At 41.1% G+C, this 19,993-nt stretch overlaps 1 protein-coding gene across 7 annotated transcripts in view; it reads left to right on the top strand.

The window, feature by feature from the left end:
- The window catches only part of grid2 (glutamate receptor, ionotropic, delta 2), a 410,310-nt gene that overhangs the window by 337,076 nt on the left and 53,241 nt on the right, over nucleotides 1–19,993 (top strand). For all 7 annotated transcript variants that reach the window (XR_008415513.1, XM_053869669.1, XM_053869670.1 and 4 more), the window contains exon 13: nucleotides 755–950. Coding sequence is in view for 6 of the 7 variants with exons in the window: in XM_053869669.1 (XP_053725644.1) it covers nucleotides 755–950 (196 nt within the window). In the remaining variant the exon portion in view is untranslated. The remainder of the gene's footprint in view (nucleotides 1–754; nucleotides 951–19,993) is intronic.

Here is a 19,993-nt window from a genome sequence, read left to right as displayed (position 1 = left end):
TGAAAAGTGATGCATTAGTTTGCTTTACTTCTATATGTATGATCAACTAAAAGGATATACTGGGATGCAGGGGCGTCCAGTCTTAGCGCTCAATGACTTTTTTTTTTTTATGCACAATATAAGAATTTAACTGAACACACCAGTGCTAATCTGCTTTTCATTTAAAGTCACAATTTTAGGGATTATTATTTGATGTTAGACACAGTACCGCATGAAATCTTGGCAGGAAAAAGGGCTTCACACGAGCCGCTGTCCGGTTGTTTCGTTGAACCGATGACTTCCAGTGTTCATCTACCTCTCCGAGGTCGGCCTGTAGGGGCAGCAGAGATGCCCAGACCCCCATTGGTAGTCCATCATTTATAAACGGCGACTTTTTGGTAGATTGACACCTCACAATCCAGACACACAGGTTCGCTCCTGTCAGTCTCTGCCACCAAAATCTAACATGTTTGTCATTGAAGAGCTTGTTTTGCTCCTGTCTATCCACATGGACACGAAATCCTTGCAGTGCGCTTTTCCCAACTCCACATAAATCATACATCCTCCATCAGATGTGGTCAGACACGGATCCTATAACTAACTTTCACTTTTAATCCTCTGGCCTCCGACGTTCCCTGCTGGCAACAGACAAGCAAGCAGCTTTCTTGTCAGCATTTGGATGAATTTCAGTCATGCCCTAAAACTGTCATGACTCAGATGAAGTGGAGTGTGAATGCAAATGTTTCTCTTTTTTTTCCACCTTTCCTCCCTGTAGGTCTCTCCAGGACTTATCCAAGCAGACGGAGTTGCCGTATGGTACCGTGCTAGACTCGGCCGTCTATGACCAGGTGCGCTCCAAGGCCATGAATCCCTTCGAGAGAGATCCCATGTACTCGCAGATGTGGCGGATGATTAACCGCACAGGTGGTGCTAATAACAACGTGGAGGAGTCAAAGGAAGGCATCAGAAAGGTAAGACGTGGCATCCAAACAAAGGTCCGCTGACGGGTAAAATGGCTGCAGACAATGAGGAGTGTCTCTGGGAAACAACAAAACAGGTGCAGTGGGGGGGAGCAATTATTTGGAGCTCCTTGCTGAGCATTCACGTTCAGACTATTCTCTGACTCCATTTTAGTCGGCTGTTTGCTTCACATTTGAATCCAACCCGAGGAGCCAGAGAAGTCGCTGGCATTGACATTGACAGTCTGATTCCACTCGAGGTTTGCTTGAGTATAAATGAGAGGGTTGGCCAGATAGATGTTGAGTGGCGTTCAGAGACCAGGCTTCACCTTTTATGCACATGTCTTACATGACTTGTATTGCTTTCACTTTGGACCAAAACATCAGTACATAAGTCTGAAGCTATCTCACAACAACACAACACACAGTGTGTGAGCTCCACAGAGACATGCAACAACTGTTGTTAGAATTTGGGATGCTGGAAATGCCATGTCACACCAATATATGAGATAGTCCTCATGTAATGTTCAACTCATTGTCGGAAAACGCACTTTATGTTTTCCAAAAATGTCTTGTGACTGTTACGATACTGGCTTTCAGATAATGGCAAACATAATCTTCAGACACAGCTTCATAAAGACGGCCATAGTTGTATGTTGTTCAAAGTTCTCAAGCAATTGTTGGAAAACTATTATCCCCTAATTTCATCTGAGCTGCACTTTTAGCTGGTATACATAAAGCCCAATGTACAGCAGATCCGACGTTGTTGTGTTGTGTTGCAGACAGTCCAACAATTTATACTGGCCACGTCTCTGTTGGCTGGAAACATATTTGTTTGAGCCACACAGGGCCTATAAATAGCAGAAATCTTCTCAAAGACTCCTTGAAGAAGGAGCTACATGATCCAGTGTCAATTGATCCTGTGCCAGAGCTGACTGAAGACTATACTGTGGACAAAAATAAATAAATGAATAAATAAATGGGATGGGATGCAGGGGCGTCCATATATATAGATGTGGGTTGGTTAACAAAACGTACGCATAAGATGGGACGTGCCCCAACTCAGATCTGAAGCAGCGCAAGTCCATCTGGCCGCAATAGTCTTTGCTGACAACATAGAAACCTTTTACGGTTTGGTTCTGGATGAAGTAGCTCACTATCTAGCAACACAGAGACAAATTCCAAGTAACATCCGACTTACGACCTGCTGGACTTTTTTTTTTTTTCAATGTCTGGCGCCGCAGCACGTAGCAGCCCGGCAACACGCACGACAGGTGTGACAGTTACGGCTGTAAACAGCTCGGTACATAATAGTATTCAACAGAAAAAAGTTGCTTAAAAATGCAACAGATTGACATTGTGTAGCCAATACATTAGTATCAATAACCCTTGTGTCGGGCATTTTTAATGGCATTCGACTTTCGTTCAATCTCACTTACGACTGGTTGGTCGGAACCGATCCCCCTGTCGTAAGTTACTTGTAAAAACGTCAACACCGATACTAGTGTGGGAGAAGAAACAAATCTCAAGATTGTCAAGCACTTCTCACTGCCAACAGGTGATGCCTCTTGACATTGAATGAAGACCTTTTGTCATATTTATGTTGGTAATATTGCATCAGGTTTATAAATACAGAAATGTATAAAAGCACACGGATAAACACGCATCTTAAGATCATTTATTTATACACAGCCGGTCCAACCTTTGACAGATGTGAACAAATTCAGTCAGTGATGCAACTGGTGCTCAAATTTGTTGACTTCCCACGGATATTGTTTGTCATCTTCCGAGGATGAAGCTATACATCATCATCACCCTCATCCTCATTGACATTCTACCAGCTTATGTTTGTTGTCGGGGGAGGAATCTATGCAAACGATCTTAATGATACACAGATATGGTTCGCACGGTTAAATGCTTCATTCCCTCAGCGGTTAACCAGCTTCGTAAATACATGACTGCTGCGTCTCATTTCCATTCCATCTGCGCGCCCTCCGTCCTCGCACTGAAACACATCAGACTTGAACTGTGGTTTGTGGTGGCTGGAAATAAGGGAGAAAAGGTGATGCAGAAAAGTGAGATACAGTAAATGTGAATCATATTTGTGACACATTTGATAACATGTCCACAGTCATGCCGAAGATATTTGGAACGAGCATTGTGTTTTTCTGCATTTGCCAAAACAAAATGCTCTGTTGTCTGCTCCATTTTAATGGAAGACGCCCACACAAGAAACACGCTCGACATCTCTGCTCTCTCATCTCCACTTTCCTTCACACAATAATGTTGCACATCTTCTTTAATATTGTACAGGTGTATGCTGGACACGATCAGTCATGGCAACTTTTCTTCTTTCTTTATCATGTATATATATATATTGTCAAAATATTTCCAATTGTGTTTCTATTCCTCACACCATGTTTAAGACACCCTCCAGAGTTGGCTAACTGAAGAGCAATCTTTAGGCTCAGCTCTTTCTGTACCACAACGAAACAATACAACGTCACGTAGCTGAAGACGACCCTCCTCCTCCCGGGGAGGGTCTCAGGTGAGGGACAGACCGCTCTTTGAAGACAGAGAACCGTGGTTTTTGAGACAGAGCAGCTGATCCTCATCCCTGAATTTTTTGTATTGTATGTAATTCTTTCCTTTAGTGATTTTTGAATCATTTTCATCTCAAACTCAAGGCCCGGGGGCCGAATCTGGCCCGTACAGTGATTTTATCGGTCCAACAGTGCTATACATAGTTTGGAACTCAAGTTCAAAATGGATTAAAAGCGTGTCCAAAACTAGCATGTCAATATCATGGCCTACAAAGACTTACATATGACTTCAGGGAATATACCTTTGTGCCGTACTAGAATAAAGTGTCAGTTTGCACATCCACTCATGATTTTTTTTTTTTTATTTCAAGCAAATTGATACACTCTGTCTGTTACAGACAAAAACAATGTTAATACAGTTATTCTTCATTGGAAGTTGATCTATATCTTTCTGTTTTCTTTTCTTTGACGTTAACAAGGATACAATGTTATGCAGAGGTGTAGTCTTACAGACAAATGATACGAGTTGCCGAGGCGACGGGGAGTTCAGATGTTTGACACGTTTACTTCTTCCTTGGAGGGGGTGGGGGATAATAATTGAGAAGCACTGCCCTAAACTGATTTGAGAATGTTAAAGAGTCAGCGTCATTGCATTTGATGTGAACGTCTTAAAACAATAATTACAGATTAATAAACCTACTAAAGTTTTCATCTATACACATGGATTGTTTGATTCAAATTGTTTCTTTTTCTGTTGCTGAAACCTCCTCAATTGGTGTTGAGACTGTCCTTTCTTCTTTAATCTGGCTTGTTTGTTTGTGTTGCGCTCATGAATAGTTTTATGTTCTTCCGAGTGTGCGCTTGTTTGAGCATTAATAATTAAAATGTTAGTGTTTATTGTTTCGCTAGTGGCCCGACAACAGAATGGCGGTAACTGCTGTTGTGCTCTTATTTGTTATTGGGATGCATAAACGTCCAAACAAAAAATATACTCTTCATTTCGTCAAACATCCTCTTTGGATTCTGTTGTCGCGCCGTGTTTCTTTTCAACAAATCAAATTAGGGATGTATTGAAGGTTTTACAGCGCTTGTTATTGTCAAAACAGATGCAGCACAAAATGACCGTGGTGAGGCCTGTTTTGTTGGTGACAAAAATAATGTGAAAAATAATGTGAAAACAAAGTCTGAACATCCTGTTCAAAACACTCAGCACTCGAACAGTGATGCAGTTGCGGACTTCATATCTCCGCCGCCCCTCCGCGTATATACACACAAACACTTGGGGAAAATAAACACTAAAATTGTTATGTGACTCGGAGTTTACAGAAAGTATTGGTGGCGTTTGCACTGAAATACCTTTGCCAGGTTTTAATAAACAGCCTTGTGGCCACTTAAGTGGACTGTAATAAAATACCACACTTGGTTAATCGCTCAGCTAATATTAAGACAGTTTGTATGTTTGTGTGGTGACTATGGAGTGTTGTTCTGGTGTGTGTGTGTGAGGGGGATTCATTTATGTATTCTTGTGAGGTCCAATTCTTGGAAAAACACTTCCATGTGAGGACATTTGGCTTAGTTTAACCATCACATTTAGGCTTGTATTTGAGGGTTAAAACTTCAGAATAACTAGGTCATTATAAATGGGTTTAAGTTTGGCTCAGAGCCCTGGTTGAGGTCAGCCATTTGTTTTGGATGGTTAGGTTTAGGGTGAGCATTATGGCAATAAGAAACAGCTCAATGTCAACCAGGATAGAAATAGAAACTTATAATAATAATAATAATAACAATAATAATAATAATAGTACTCACTTCTTGGACAGTTGGACCTCATTGAAGGCTAAATTCACATCCAGTATCCGTCACTCTTCAACACCAACTCAGAGGCATCACTTATTCTCCTTGATGTGCTAAAATGTATTTTTTGTCCCATCGATATTCTTACATCTTGGATGTTTTAGGATTCATTGCTGACGTTGTTATGAAATTGCCTGAACAAAGTGTGCGTTCATTGTATGCTGTAGAACAGTGATTCTTAACCATCGGGCCATTCAAAGTTTTTTGTTTTACACCTCTGGGCCGTGAGACGCTCAGTTTTAACACACTTCAGCATTTTATGATGATGCTTTCATTGAACTTTCACTGATTTAAATTTTAGTTTATTTAAGAAAAAAGAAAACATTTTATGATATTTTTACATTGTTTTATGATATTTGTTTTATACAGAATTGTATTCATGATGTACAACTTCTCCAATTTTCTCAACAGTTTGCATCAAGTGTATTTTTTTTCTAGTTTTTTTTTTTTTCTTTAGTAAATTTGATGAACATGACTTGCGCATGATTCTGCTGCTGGTTGGGCATTTCCATGAAAAATCATTAGGTTTCATGTCATTTTTTACATGTATGGTCTGTGAACACAAATGAAATCCGTAACTCTGAAATCAGTAATGAATCAGATTTATTCCTTGAATGGGCCTCGGAATCATTTGTTCTGGAAAAGGTGGGCCCCGAGATCAAAAAGGTGAACAAGCCCTGCTGGAAGACACATGTCTAGACCTCGAGAGTTTCCTCCACAGGGTGGCTGGGTGCACCCTTAGAGATAGGGTGAGGAGTTTGGTCATCCGGGAGGAGCTCGGGGTGGAGCCGCCGCTCCTCCACATAGAGAGGAACCGGCTGAGGTGGCTCGGGCATCTGATCCGGATGCCCCCTGGACACCTCCCTGGGGAGGTGTTCCGGGCATCTGATCCGGATGCCCCCAGGACGCCTCCCTGGGGAGGTGTTCCGGGCATGTCCTACCGGGAGGAGACCCCGGGGAAGACCCAGGACTGGCTGGAGAGATTATGTCTCCGGTCTGGCCTGGGAACGCCTCGGGATCCCCCGGGAAGAGCTGGAGGAGGTTTGTGTGGACCGGGAAGCTTGGGCTTCCCTGCTCTGAATGCTGCCTCCGCGACCCGACCCCGGATAAACGGCAGAAGAAGGTGAAGGTGTAGGCTATAGATCTTTCTGAATATCTGAATCATCAGGATGCTGACACTTACACTTACTTACTGCTATTCCTATTAACAAGGCTGTTTTGTCTGTCATGTTTTTCCTCTGATATTTTCCACTCCGTTAGTGAACAAAGCACCATGTCCCTTCGTCTGTGGCATGGCCACAAGGGCCAAGGAAAAAAAAAACAAAGTCACTTCTGATGTTGTTTTCCTCCTCCCGGGTCCAGGAGTGAGGATAAAAAAATCATTTCTGCCCGGCACTGTCAGGGCTACATCACAGTCAGCAGGGATCAGCTCAAAGGTGACAGCAGGATCAACACAGCAGTCATTCCCAGCAGATGAACTGGGTCTCCTGCGTGACACTGAGCTGTACGTTCAACAGCCGGCAGAGCACTCAGCTGCACTCCATCACCCACCGTCTGCTGCTGGCTACATTTTCAAAACCCTCCTCTCGCCTCCTAATGAGACAATTAAAGCAACGTCGCGTTGTGGTTGACAGATCCCTCTGTCGAAATACTTGATGGTTCAAGATAATGGAACGTTACGGTATATTGACGACCATTTATGCTGACTTCATCGTAATTTCATTTGGTTCTAGTCTCTGTTAATAAAAGTGTGGAGACAATTCTGTCTCACCGATGCAAAGAAAAGGGGCGGAGGCATGCACATTGGAATTTGGGCACATCCCTGTTAGCATCCTTGACTTTGACCTAGCCTGCACTCCCTCTTTTCTTTATGTCCTTATTGGTTGTTATTCTGGCCCTCCATCTCCAACACTCCTCCAACCTTTCTCCTCTCCACATCCCATTCTCTTTGCAGGTGCATCTGCAGTAATAGACCACATAATAAGTGCATTACCTGTAGCAGGGATGGAATTATTGATTTGAGAGAAAGAGGATTTTAGCGACAGAAAGCACGGAAGGATTAGTTATTTTAAATCCACAATACTGATTTTTTTTTTTTTTTATGGTGGCAGTGGAGTAGAAAATGCCACACTTATCTTGCGATTCTCCAATAAATTGCGAAGCTGTGGAAAGGTCAGACAACTTGAGTAGCGTCTAGTGTTACTTCGGCTGTTTCTCCCGGTAATTGGGCCATTTTTTATGAGTCGACTTCAGACTGTCAAGTGTGTTTCTGAAAGGTGTCCTGGTCATCATCTTGATGGATGGATGGCCTCAAATAAGTTGTTTGTCTTCATGTTTTGCCCATCAAATTCGGTTTTGACTCTGTTACTTACTTACTCCTAACATGCTCTCACCAACATTATTTAGGGAACAATCGAGTTTGTTCTAAATCATGTAATGACCTTTTTAATCTCCTGTTACCACTTGTGGGTTTTTAACACATGTTTGAAGAGTGAGTCACATGACAGTTTGAGGACTATTTGCGGGAAGCACTGACAGAATTAGACTTGGTCATAAGCAGTTGGAAATATCCCTCATGACAGACACCCTTCATATCGCACCGTTTTTCCCTCTCCTTTGGATTCTTTATCTTGACTTTAAAACTTGAGGAAACATCTTACTCACCGAAGACTATTGCTGACTCATTTGCATCTTTGAAATGGTGCTCTCTTGTAGAATATGCCTCAATGGCAGATGCCCACTTTTACATCCTCAATTGTTCATTCAAAACACCTGGATTTATATTCCAGTTATTATTTGGAGGTCTGTTTGACTTGGCACAGGTTCCTCTCTGGCAACAGGTTTAATCCTGTGTTGCATCTATTTTACACCCCATAAACCCTCAACACTCCCCTCATTCCACCCTTCTTTACTCAGCCCTTTCAGCCATCCGCTCCTTCACAACAAACCTCTCACTGCTTGCTGTCGCTACTGTCTTGTGTGCGATATGGATTTATGCCTTTTCCATTTCGATTCCCTGCAGCAGAATAATATCACGCGTCAGGACAGGTCAGTATCTGAGTCATACCTGATCAGTCTCACACACTGCAAGGTGAATGTGTGCCCCTACCGCCTCAGTCTGTGACCGAGGTGTTCAATAGTCAAGGAGGCGCAACACTTCACACTTAATGTCTCATTAACGTGGTGTCAGCGTGACAAGTCTGCTGCTCACTGTTTGACAGTTGAAGCGGCATGTGAGTGAGTGCAACCTGTGTCTGAGCCGCTTGGATGCCCTCACATCCTGATGCCTCACAGTTCATGTTATTCACATTACTACCTTTTTTTATTGAGTTGAAAATATGCCTCGACACTGAAATGGGTTTCCTGCTGACAAAATAAATGGTTTTGTCAATGGCAGTTTCTAACATTGCAATTGTAATTGTTTTGGATGTTGGGCATCGTTTTGTTTTGTTTGTTTGGTTTTTTTTTTTTAGAAATTATTAAGATAATATCTTTGGTTTGGAAATACATTGTGGTCCATTTCAGGGACCACTGAGGTAGCGGTTTGAATGGTTATTTGATGCCATTTTTTGCTCATGAAAGACAATGAAAGTCACGATAGTGAGTCTCTCAAGTGGAAGTTGAGTGCTGCTCTAGCTAATTTTTCAGTTGTTTTAGACAGGTGAATTGCGTCAATGACATTCAGCGCTAACAGCTATCCAACAGCATTTGTGGCTCCACAAGATAACTTTCCAAACAAACTAGAGATTTAAAGTTCTTCTTACATTTGAATTATTTTTGAAATTGTAAGTTATTTACCAACACAACGGAGAAGTAAGAGAACAAGACTGAATTGAAAGCAACAAAACCCTATCCTTCAGGTGAACATTCATGATGATCCACTGAAAAGTCATGTTATACTGTGATGCAGGGATGGTTTCTGTCAAACACTGCCAATGCTAATGTTAGCTTTAAATTATACAGGTGCAATGTATAGCAAGTTATAATGTGGGTGCTCAGCTCATGTAAATATACTTTCACTCGCTGCTGAAAAAGCAAAGTCACATTTTTGAGAATACATTTTTGAGAAATGATGTGAATGTGCAGACAAAAAAGAAGACTTTATACAACTATGTCTATATCCAAATGTAATCTGGCAGGACACACACTGAAAAGTTTGTCTTTAAAGGTTGTAAACAAGGTTGTGCTGAGAATTAAACCCTAAAATATTGAACTACTCAAGTGCAGCAACAGTTACAGATGTTGTCACTTCGCAGTGATGCCGCGTAATGCCGTAGAAAAGATGCTGTCACAGTTCAACTAAGAAAACAAACCACTGTGATGGACCCATTTGCATGCCAACTTATCTTCCTCCTCCATATGCAACATTTATAAATATTCCAGAACATCCACTCTCACACACGCAAGCAGACACACACCTCTGTTGATGTGTCTGTGGATGACTCGGTCCGTCCTCGAGAGACTCTGATGACTGCTGAGTGATTGTAGAGTCGAGTGGATTGCCGGTTTGAGTGATTTTCTGTCTGTCTGACTTTCGATGGCGCCATTTGAAGGTTCCACTTTAGAAATTGCATCTTTTTCTAAGGAATCGCCCGACATCATCATCATCATCGTTCCCCTAACTCACATCCATGAAGGACTTTTAAAAAGGAAAAACATTACAAGGTTAACCAAAATATCAGCGAGAGGGAATAATGAAGGTCTTCCTCCTGCGATCCAACTTCTGAACCATGACAACGGGGATCTCAACGACGGAGGGAAGCTTCTGAATCTTGCCTGTTTGTGTTCACTCTGTACTGTGGGGGAGGCAGAGGCATGAGATGGAAACGAAGGAGGTCTTTGGACTGAAAGATTGTGAAGTTAAAAGGTTCATACATATGCACATAGTCACATTATACGCCAAGCCTTTACCTCTGCCGCTGCATTTGCACATTGGAATCCCTTTCTAGAAGGAAACCTTGTTTCTTGGATATGAATTTCAAATTTGTTTGGGTGTGTTACCTATCTGGAAAAGATCTGACCGAGTTGGCGCTCAAGGTCAAGCAATCAACAGTAGTGAGCAGACTTCAGTTATGCTTATAAACACTGTTGGGATCCTGCCATTTAAAAAAAAACTGCCCACATCACTTCCTGTCTCAGGTATGGGGTCCATTAGTAGCCAAGCCATCTGCACCTGCTTATCAACTTTCATAATATCCACTACTTGTCCATCTGAGAAGCGACTGATGGTCAGAATATGTCAATGGAAGACATGAACCATGAATATTCATTTTGTCTCTTAAACATATTATTGGATATATATATATATATATATATATATATATATATATATATATATATATATATATATATATATATATATATATATATATATATATATATACTGCCTGGCCAAAAAAGAAGTCGCCACCTGGATCCTGGATCTGGGGTTGCTGCAGTTGGTCAGGTCTAGGTTCAGCAACATAATGTGCTCAAAGAATGAGGTCAGCTGACTACCTGAATGTACCGAATGACCAGGTTATTCATCAATGGATTTTTTCTTACCTGATGGCACGGGCATATTCCAAGATGACAATGCCAGGATCGGGCTCAAATGGTGAAAGACTGGTTCAGGGAGCATGAGACATCATTTTCACACATGGATTGGTCACCACAGAGTCCAGACCTTCACCCCATTGAGAGTCTTTGGGATATGCTGGAGAAGGCTTTGCGCAGCGGTCAGACTCTATCATCATCAATGCGAGATCTTGGTGAAAAAGTAATGCAACACTGTATGGAAATAAATGTGTGACATTGCAGAAGCTTATCGAAACAATGCCACAGCAATGTTTTTTTTGGGGGGGCCAGGCAGTGTATATATATATATATAGAGAGAGAGAGAGAGAGTGCATTTAAGTATCAATATGACTATTCATCACCTTACAAATCAATGAAACATTTGTATGTGAAGTGTTGCTCATGAGAGTCTAACCCATAAAAAATGCTTGGAAAAACCTATATTAGTTTTATGTTTTTTATTCCTCAGCATTAGCAGGAAATAGCCTCACTTGTCCTTGATGTGCTAAACTCTTATAGGCACATTACCAATTACTCATTGTCCCCCATCACCATCTGCCCATTTGGCATAATGGCTTCAGAAATTGTGATGAAAATTGTCATCACATCTTCACCTCTGCTTCATATATTTCCAGTCTGAAAGTAAGAAGCAGTTTAAAGCTTTCACCAATTTGCCATAATGACTTTCATGACAATGATAAAGACTGCGGCGACTGCGCTGTCGGACGGAGCTGATGGTGAGTCAACCAGCACTTGTTAGATATTCCTGCCCTCGATGAGGCTCTCGTGACACTTATGAGAACGATTGAAACAATGCTGTGGGGGATGATGAGCGGGAATATAGGGGTGAAAAGAGATAGATGGCAAATGGGTGCATGGGGAGCAGGAATGGGGAAATTGGGAGCGAGGAACAGACTGAAGGATGTGGAGATGATGATGGTTAAATGACAAAAGAGAAGAAAGGAAGACGAGAAGCCGAGGAAGAATGAGGGGTCAGGGATTTGAAGTGCTGGAAAGTACGGTGGAGGAAATATAAAAGGAGGAAGAGAACAGACAGAGGAGACGAACCAGACAGAGGACATTGGTAGCCTTTTTTTTTTTTTTTTTTTTTTTTTTTTTTTTTACCATTGCATTAATTCATTTTTTGTCCATCTCCTTAATGGACTCTTGGGTGCATTACTCAGCGGGTTTAAAACCATCAAAGAAAAAAAAAAAATCCATCAACCATTGGAAAAGGTTTAAGTCTGCCAGACAGCGAAAGGAGCAGAATTTGTGTCTGCAAATAATAACACCACTGCAGTTATTCTAGTGGAGTCCACTATCTGTTCCCACTCACCATAAATGTATTATTTTAAGGACAAGGTGAGCGGTGAACAAATGCGAGGTGAGTTGACTGAATGAAAATCATAAAACACGTGGATGAGGCCAACATGGAATTAAGGGTTGGAAAAGGAAGCTATTGGCTCAATTGGTAACTGGAATATGTGAGAACATTGTTACCTACAAGGATGCGTTATTTTAGACTTCCATGTTTCTGTCTTTTCCTCCAACATACCCGTCTCTCTCACTCGTCTTTTTCCTCCGGCTGTCACAGTAGTTTCATTCCCTAATGGAAAGAAACCTGCCAGTAAAAACAAGATTTCTGACACCAAAGTGCAAACTCTCCAAATTTTTATCTCTGTGTCCAAGTGAAGCAGTGTGACGGGAGGCAGTGGATAGGAAACAATCTTTAAACAGAGCATATCCGTGAGTCTTACCTCTGGATTCCTCGCGTGTGCACTGTGGGCGAGAGGAACTTACAATGAGGTTTGATTCATGATACATGGTTTAACCTCCATTTCCGCCGAATTTCCACAGGGGATCATCCATGTTAGAGCAGGAACCGAACCACTCCCCAAACGGTCATGCAGCTGCCCCAAAACTGTTGCAAAATACAGCCAAACTGCAGCATATTATGAGCATGATTTGGTGGCAGGATTCAAGCCAGGTGCTCTGGGACACTCCCAGGACATGATGGAGCATTACATCCCAGGGCCCAGCAGTTCCCTGGAGAAGGTTCATAGAGAAATATGCTGACTTCTTGAAGCAGAAGACAGGTGTTGTACCTTTTCGGGATCAAAACCGAGCAATGTCTCCAACATCTTCTCAGGGGCATTGGCATAGCACTGAGTCTGAAAAACGATACCACAGTATCTGCAGAACTGCAGACAAAGGTTTCCATTGGGCAAGACAAGTTCAGTGGTCATAGTGCAGAAAGCTGCAGGGAGGATACCTGTAAACTGACAACTAGGCAATCCAAAACAGGTGTCAAATAGTAGGTATTCCGCTTATGCCATTGCATATTGAAGCACAGGGGTTTCAATGGAGTACAAGTAACATCCGACTTACGACCGACGACAGAAACCGATCCCGGCCAGATTGGAGTAAGACGAATGCCATTCAAAATAGCCGACTCAAGGGTTATAGTTACTACTGTAGTGGTAGATGGTGTGAGAGTGAGATGCTGGGATACTGTGCTGCCGTAACTGTCGTACGCATTGCCGGGCTGCTAAGTGCTACGGTGCCAGACACTGAATTAAAAAAAAGAAAAACTATTGCTGGCTGTGGTCGTAAGTACGGGTGGACGTAAGTCGAGCAGGTCGTGAGTCGGATGTTACTTGTATAATGTTTCCCTTCCTGTGTGACTTGCCTAGAGATGTATTTTGCTACACCCTGCCCGGGGGATGGTCAAGAAAGTTTTATTTTTCTCCACCCACGGCCAATGTCCTAGCACACTGCTCACCCACGTGATCCACACCCCCCCGCATGAAAACATTTAATCCACTGACGCGCCTATGCAGCCTATGCTGAAGCCTGCCTTTGTCGTCGGTATAGGCAGCAATAGTCCACTTTCCAACATCAATATATCATGACGTGGGAGTGAGGATGGGTCGGTCTGGGACGCCCAAGTCCACTTCCAAATAGTCACTGTTGTGACTGAAAATGTGTTGGATAAATTGACTGGGATTATTGGTAAATGAATGGGATTCCATCTAAAGATGAATGAATCGGATGTAGGTGTACGTAAAAACCGTCCCCAGCTAGCCAGGGAACACTGTGGCTGTTCTGAAATCCAGCGTCATTCTTGGATTAGACTATCACAGTTCCTCCTTTTTATGTGTGTTACACTCATGAAGTGATGAAACTAGTAAGAGCACATGTTAGCACTGACATATTGCATCAGATGTACCAGACCGGCGGTATAGAGTCAAAATTTGATCCCCCCCCTCGACTGTGCACAATTGTGTCCCAAGGCGTTGTGTCATCTTGCAGCCCCCTCCTGAAAACACCAGTTTACCTCTGCAAATCAAAGTCAATATGAGATCCTGAGGCATGACTCTCAGTGTGTGGGCGTTCGCGTCTCTCTGCGTGCGTGTTTCATCATCGCCCGTCTTTAAGGACCTCCTGCCAACCTGCCATTGGTTAGGGAGTTGCTAAGGTTACTCTCGAGCTGTCTCAGTTCTCCGAGTTTTCACAAACAATGCTTTCAGGTCTCGTCTCAAGGTTGTCTGAGAGTGCATGTACAATACGGCTTCATTCCTGGATCATACAATATCCTTGTTGTGCCTTTCGACCCATTTCATTTCCCCTCCACTGTCTATACTGTCCTTGTCAATGTCGCCACTAATGTCGACCGCACTGAATAACAATCGTAAGGTTTTGTTTATTTCCTAGCAGATGGGTTTCATGAAAATTAGTGGATTTTAATAAAGCTTGCCGAGGCTTTAGTGATATATGTCTCCTGTCGCTTCCGACTGCTGCTATGTCTCCGTTAATAACGCCGCTAAGCCCAGAAAATGCCTTTATAGCTGCTGGGCTCTTTATTTTCTGTTTTTCCCCCAGTGCAAATCAGCCTGTCAGGGTAAGAGAAAGCTCTCTTCCTGCAGAGTCTGATACCTCATTAGGATTCAACACAACAAGCCCAAACAGCAAACATATTTCCCCGCTGTTATAGTCCTTTGCCTGTGTGATGACAGTGTTTCTGTGTTGTGACTCAGATTTTGGGATGAAAAAGGGTAGAATGTGTGTCGGGAAAATGCGGTGGGTAGCATTGAAAGAGACATTTTAAATAGGAAAATGATGGATGGTGCGTCAGGAAATGGAGGAGTAAATGTAGATAGTTATCACCTTTGTATGCGGTGGTGATTGATTAATATCTTCGGTGTCTTTGGGAGATGCAATAAATAATCTGGGAGTGAAGAGAGCGAGGAGAGTGATAGATGTGAAAGGATGATTCGCATGGGTTTTTAAAAAAAAAATCATTTGTCTCAGCTTTTGTGCCCCTCAGTACATGTTGAAAAATACTGACGCTTAACTTGAACAAAACTACTCCCCAGCAAGCCTCCATTTTGTTCTCTGGTCTGTAAGGACACTCATCTTAGTGCGTGATATTAGTGCAAAGGGACTGCATTCGTAACAGCTGAGCTGGGATTGTTCATTGAAATGACAAATACATACACACATATAACACATACTTGAAGTTGTCCAATATCATGTTTCAGTGGAATAGCATTCTGAGATCCCAGACTTCTGCCAAGCAGCACTTTTGCGCCATTTTATTATTATATATATTTTTTAATTTTATTATTATTTTACATGTTACATTTTTTATATTATTCATTTACTTTTTTTTTTTTTTTTTTTTTTTTTTATTGCAACTACAGAATTATTTAAAGAGCAAGACCGACATTCTCGAAGTGCAGTATGGGAAAGACAGCAGTGGGTGATGCAAAATATACTGGACCCAGATCTTCATCTAGGGTTTAAATTGTATACATTTTACTGTTATATTTACAAAAATCACTGAAAAAGATCAACATTATAAACTGTTTTATTTACAGCCACTGATTGATTGATGATAATTTTGCAAAGTCAAAAATTAATATATATTATTATAATGAGTTGTTCTTTTTCTACCATTATTTTCAGAAAACTGTAAAAATGATTTCCCTATTTTTTTAAAAGGTACATTCCTGATAACCACAGCTGCCAGTATTTTCCCATATGTTACCGTAAATTTGGCTATTCATTTATTTTATTTGATTGTTTTAAGTGCAGAACACGATCAAAATGAAAGCACCAGTTCCTTGAACTATTACCAACAGCTCCTGAAAATTTGACATCCACTCATAGACACTTTGCTGACAGACAGTTGCCTGAATAAATCTAACCTCCGTCGCAGAGGTAATTTTCTAGGTTTGTTTACTTCAAATCCAGTCTAAATGCGGAATACAGAACTGTGTCACGTCACAATCTGAGCACTGTCAATCCCTTTCAGTACATCGCTGCAGGTGTATTTCAGGTCAAATGTAAAGCACAAGCCTTGACACAAGTTCATAAAGGAGCCAGTGTTGGGCAAAGATTAGCCTATAAAGTGAAATGTCAAAGAAGTTGAATCTCCACTCAGTGACAGCTTCATAAAAATCTCATTATAATTCAATAGAATAATTGAGTCGAAACGCTGCAATAAATGCTGTTTCAAAATCATATGAGAAAATGTCGATGCTTGACAACCTATTTCCTTCCAAAAAAATAATGAAAAAATGAACACTCATAGGGATGCTTGTTTGGGAGCTGGGAAATACACGTCAGGTTAAGCGATAATGTCAGTCTGAGCGTATGTCAGAACACAAGTGTTGCTCTTACAAACAATAGAATAATCTTCTTTTAAAAAAAGAAACTAATACTGTATAATAAATGGTTCATCATAAAGGAGAGAAAAAAGTAGTAAAGATTCACCAGAGCATAAAAGGACATGGTTTTTGTGTTTGTGATTTTGGATAAATTGATTTTAATGCGTCATTTTTGCCATGTTTGTGAATCATATCAGTTTTCTTTTTTGAAAACGAGACGTTTTTTTTAGCCTTGTGATCGATAGACCATTCAGGAGCAAGTCGACTGGCTTCCACCCAGGCGTTTATTGTTCATCTCTTGCTTCTCTTCACCTCTATTTAGCTTTGCCTGCAATAATTACTGTTGCTAACAAGCGAATCAGTGAAAATCAATGAATGAGGAACACAAGTAATTGACTCTTTTATTGCAGGGACTGTATGTGTGTTTGTGTGCGGGGGGTGGGGTTCAGCATGTTAACATCCCACTCTGTGGAAAGACGAGTTAATGGGCAACATTTATAAGGCGCCCTCTCTATTTCCACCGCGCACAAAGAGGTTTACGATATTGCCTGACTCATCCGTTCACTTCCCTGTTCCAGGGTTGACGCCTTCTGTTTCCCTTTTGGGTTGCTAACTATTCTACAGTAGGCAGTTAATGTCTTGTTCAACGCACCTTTAGCGCAGTCTCCTGTCGAGTCAGAGATCCAGCCAATAACATGCCAACTTGAGAGGTATAAACATCCGCGAGTCCCATCAGGAAACCTTCCATCTTGGGGGATATCAGGCAGCGCAAACTTTGTCTCCATTTTGATTTTGTTAGACCCACTGGAGGATTGTCTTATCACTTGCCGGTGTTGCTTGACTGAGATTAAATTGTAAAATGGAATATTCCAACCGGGAGTCACTGCATCTGTTTCCCTTTTTCTTCCAAATAGAAGGAGCGAGACAAGCGAAAGGGAAATCTTCCAGCTATCATCACCGGTGCCATGAGGATAAGAACAATTCTAGACTTTATTTCTTCATCTGGCACTCTCGCTCTCAAGATAAACCTTCTCTGCGCTGCCACTTATTGATATAGGATTTCATGTAAAAACTCCCTCTTGTTTATGACAGTGTATTACTTTAAACTCTGATTGAAAATAAAACAATAGTTGTTGAACTGTTGAGTTGTAGTTGGGCGGTATTACAGGCGCATTCATGAATCTAACTCAAGTGGAATGTCAAGCGTCTGCCTGACTTGGAAACTTTCCATTTGACCCGACAATGCCATGGTGCGAGCACTTGCTGCCAGAGGAAACTGGGTTTCAAAGTAAAATCATTTCAGATTAGACAACGCTTTATTCATGGGAATCTTTCTCTGGGCATAGAAGCCTATCAAAGAAACTCCGCAGCACAAAAACCAACCCAACCATCTCGATGCCATTACATAATACAATGAAAAAGTAGAACGTTGAATTATTTGGCCCAGTATATTCTTCTTAAGTAAATCCGATGTCAAACACTTGAATTAGCACCAACATCAGCGTTTTAAAGTGCGAGACAAATCTATTAGCTGAAACTTAAACTTCACTTCTGATGGCATAATATAAAACATAATTCAAATCTTTCATGCCAGCCCAATTCCATTTTCCCCACAGCTCCAAATGAATAAAGTCCACGACACAACGATAGCCATCATTAGCACATTTATGCGCCTTCAGAAGATTTCATGCACTCAGTCTGGCGGAGGGAAATATGGAGGAAAGCACAAAAAGCAATTCATCGGCTGGAACAAAGTTGGGAAAGTTAGACAACAGTATTAATCAGGGACCAAAATGCCCTCGCTTAAACTTGAAAGAAACCGTTTTCGTTTGTCTTGTTCATGTGTAGTCGCTCCAGTGACCCAAAGCTAGTCGTAATATTCAATGTAAAAATGGATGTTGCAAAAAAAAGTGAGTTACTGAAAGTAATATGTATGAATTGAAGCAAATTCTCATATGTTACATGCTGAACTACTCTACTTCAACCTTGTCCATTGCCTTTGTCCCATTCGATCTTTCATTTGTCTTCATCATCAAACACTGCAACTTCTCCCTTCCTTGCTGGGCCAGTATCAAGGTGCATTGCATCCGTCCTGCTCAATTCTCTGTTCGTTCTCACTCTCTGCTGTCCAGGTCCACGTGGCTTCCTGGGCAGCCATGCTTTGCATCTTTATCTCTGTCTGTTGGAGAGGGAACGGCCCACTGCCAGCAACTAATGGACTTTTGGAAAACAGAGACAGTCATGCATCACAGTCTTGAGAAGTAGGGAGGTCTTATTTGGAGTGAAGCCGAATGCAGAGGGCTCCTGCAAGGATGGAGGAAGATGAACGAGGCATGGAGTGGCAGAACTGAGAATTTTTTTCTTAAAAGGTCTCGTGAAACATCAGGGGAAATTGATGAAGGGTTGGAAAATGTTGGATACTGGTTCCACTCACAAATACTTCCAGTAATTTGTACGTGCTGCTGCTTTAGGCACAATTTTTGTTCACTGTAAAATATGCTACTTGTATAGAGTAAAATTTGAAAAAAAAAAAATTAAAAAAATGAATTTTCTAAATTTTTTATAGAATTTTTTTTTCCCAAGAATAGAAAAAAAATTGAATAAAAGAAACAATTAGAACAAAAAAATAAATAAATAAGTAAATATATATATGTATATATATTTTTTTTCTAATTGTTTCTTAAAAAAAAAAAATATATATATATATATATATATATATATATATATATATATATATATATATATATATATATATATTATTATTATTGGGTTTTGTTTTTCAATTTTTTTTTCTCTGAATTTTACAAGGGGGAATTCGGGGATTTTTATTTATTACCACGTGTGTTGAATATCTGGAGACAACGGTAGAGTGGTCCAAATGTGTTGGACATGTTGAGTAAACGGACTGGGAACGACAAACCCGACTAAAGAAGAGTAAGATGACCTTTGATATTCGTGGATGTGAGGAAGGAGGTTAGGAAGCACAAGATAGGTCAAGGTGGAGATGTCTGACTTGCTGTAGCAACCGCTGTGAGAAAATCTGGAAAAGACAAAGAAGATGAATCGCTGTTCAGTCACTGCTGACAAGAAAATGTATTTTCTGATATTTATTTTAATAATTATTTGATATAGCCAACTTTATATAACAAAACAAATACTCTGAAAACATTTGGCTTCACGAGGTGGAGTTGGCTGCATCCTTATGGTTTGATCGATGAAGTCTGACAACAAACAGATGAATGTGTTTTTAAAAAGAAATTATTGTTTGTCAGTATCGAGACTTCACACTTGACAGTGATTTAGCTGTCCTTTAAAGAGGCATAGTTAAGAATCCTCTGAATAATTTATATCCTCTGTGCCCTGCTACAGTCAGACGTGTGATTCAGTTGCTCAGCTCAATGCACAAGTTTCTTACTCTTGTCTCCGCAAA

Source organism: Synchiropus splendidus, chromosome 7 (assembly GCF_027744825.2).
Source record: "Synchiropus splendidus isolate RoL2022-P1 chromosome 7, RoL_Sspl_1.0, whole genome shotgun sequence".
Taxonomy (NCBI): domain Eukaryota; kingdom Metazoa; phylum Chordata; class Actinopteri; order Syngnathiformes; family Callionymidae; genus Synchiropus; species Synchiropus splendidus.
The sequence above is the reverse complement of the archived record's forward strand: the minus strand, read 5'-3'. Positions and strand labels throughout refer to the sequence as shown.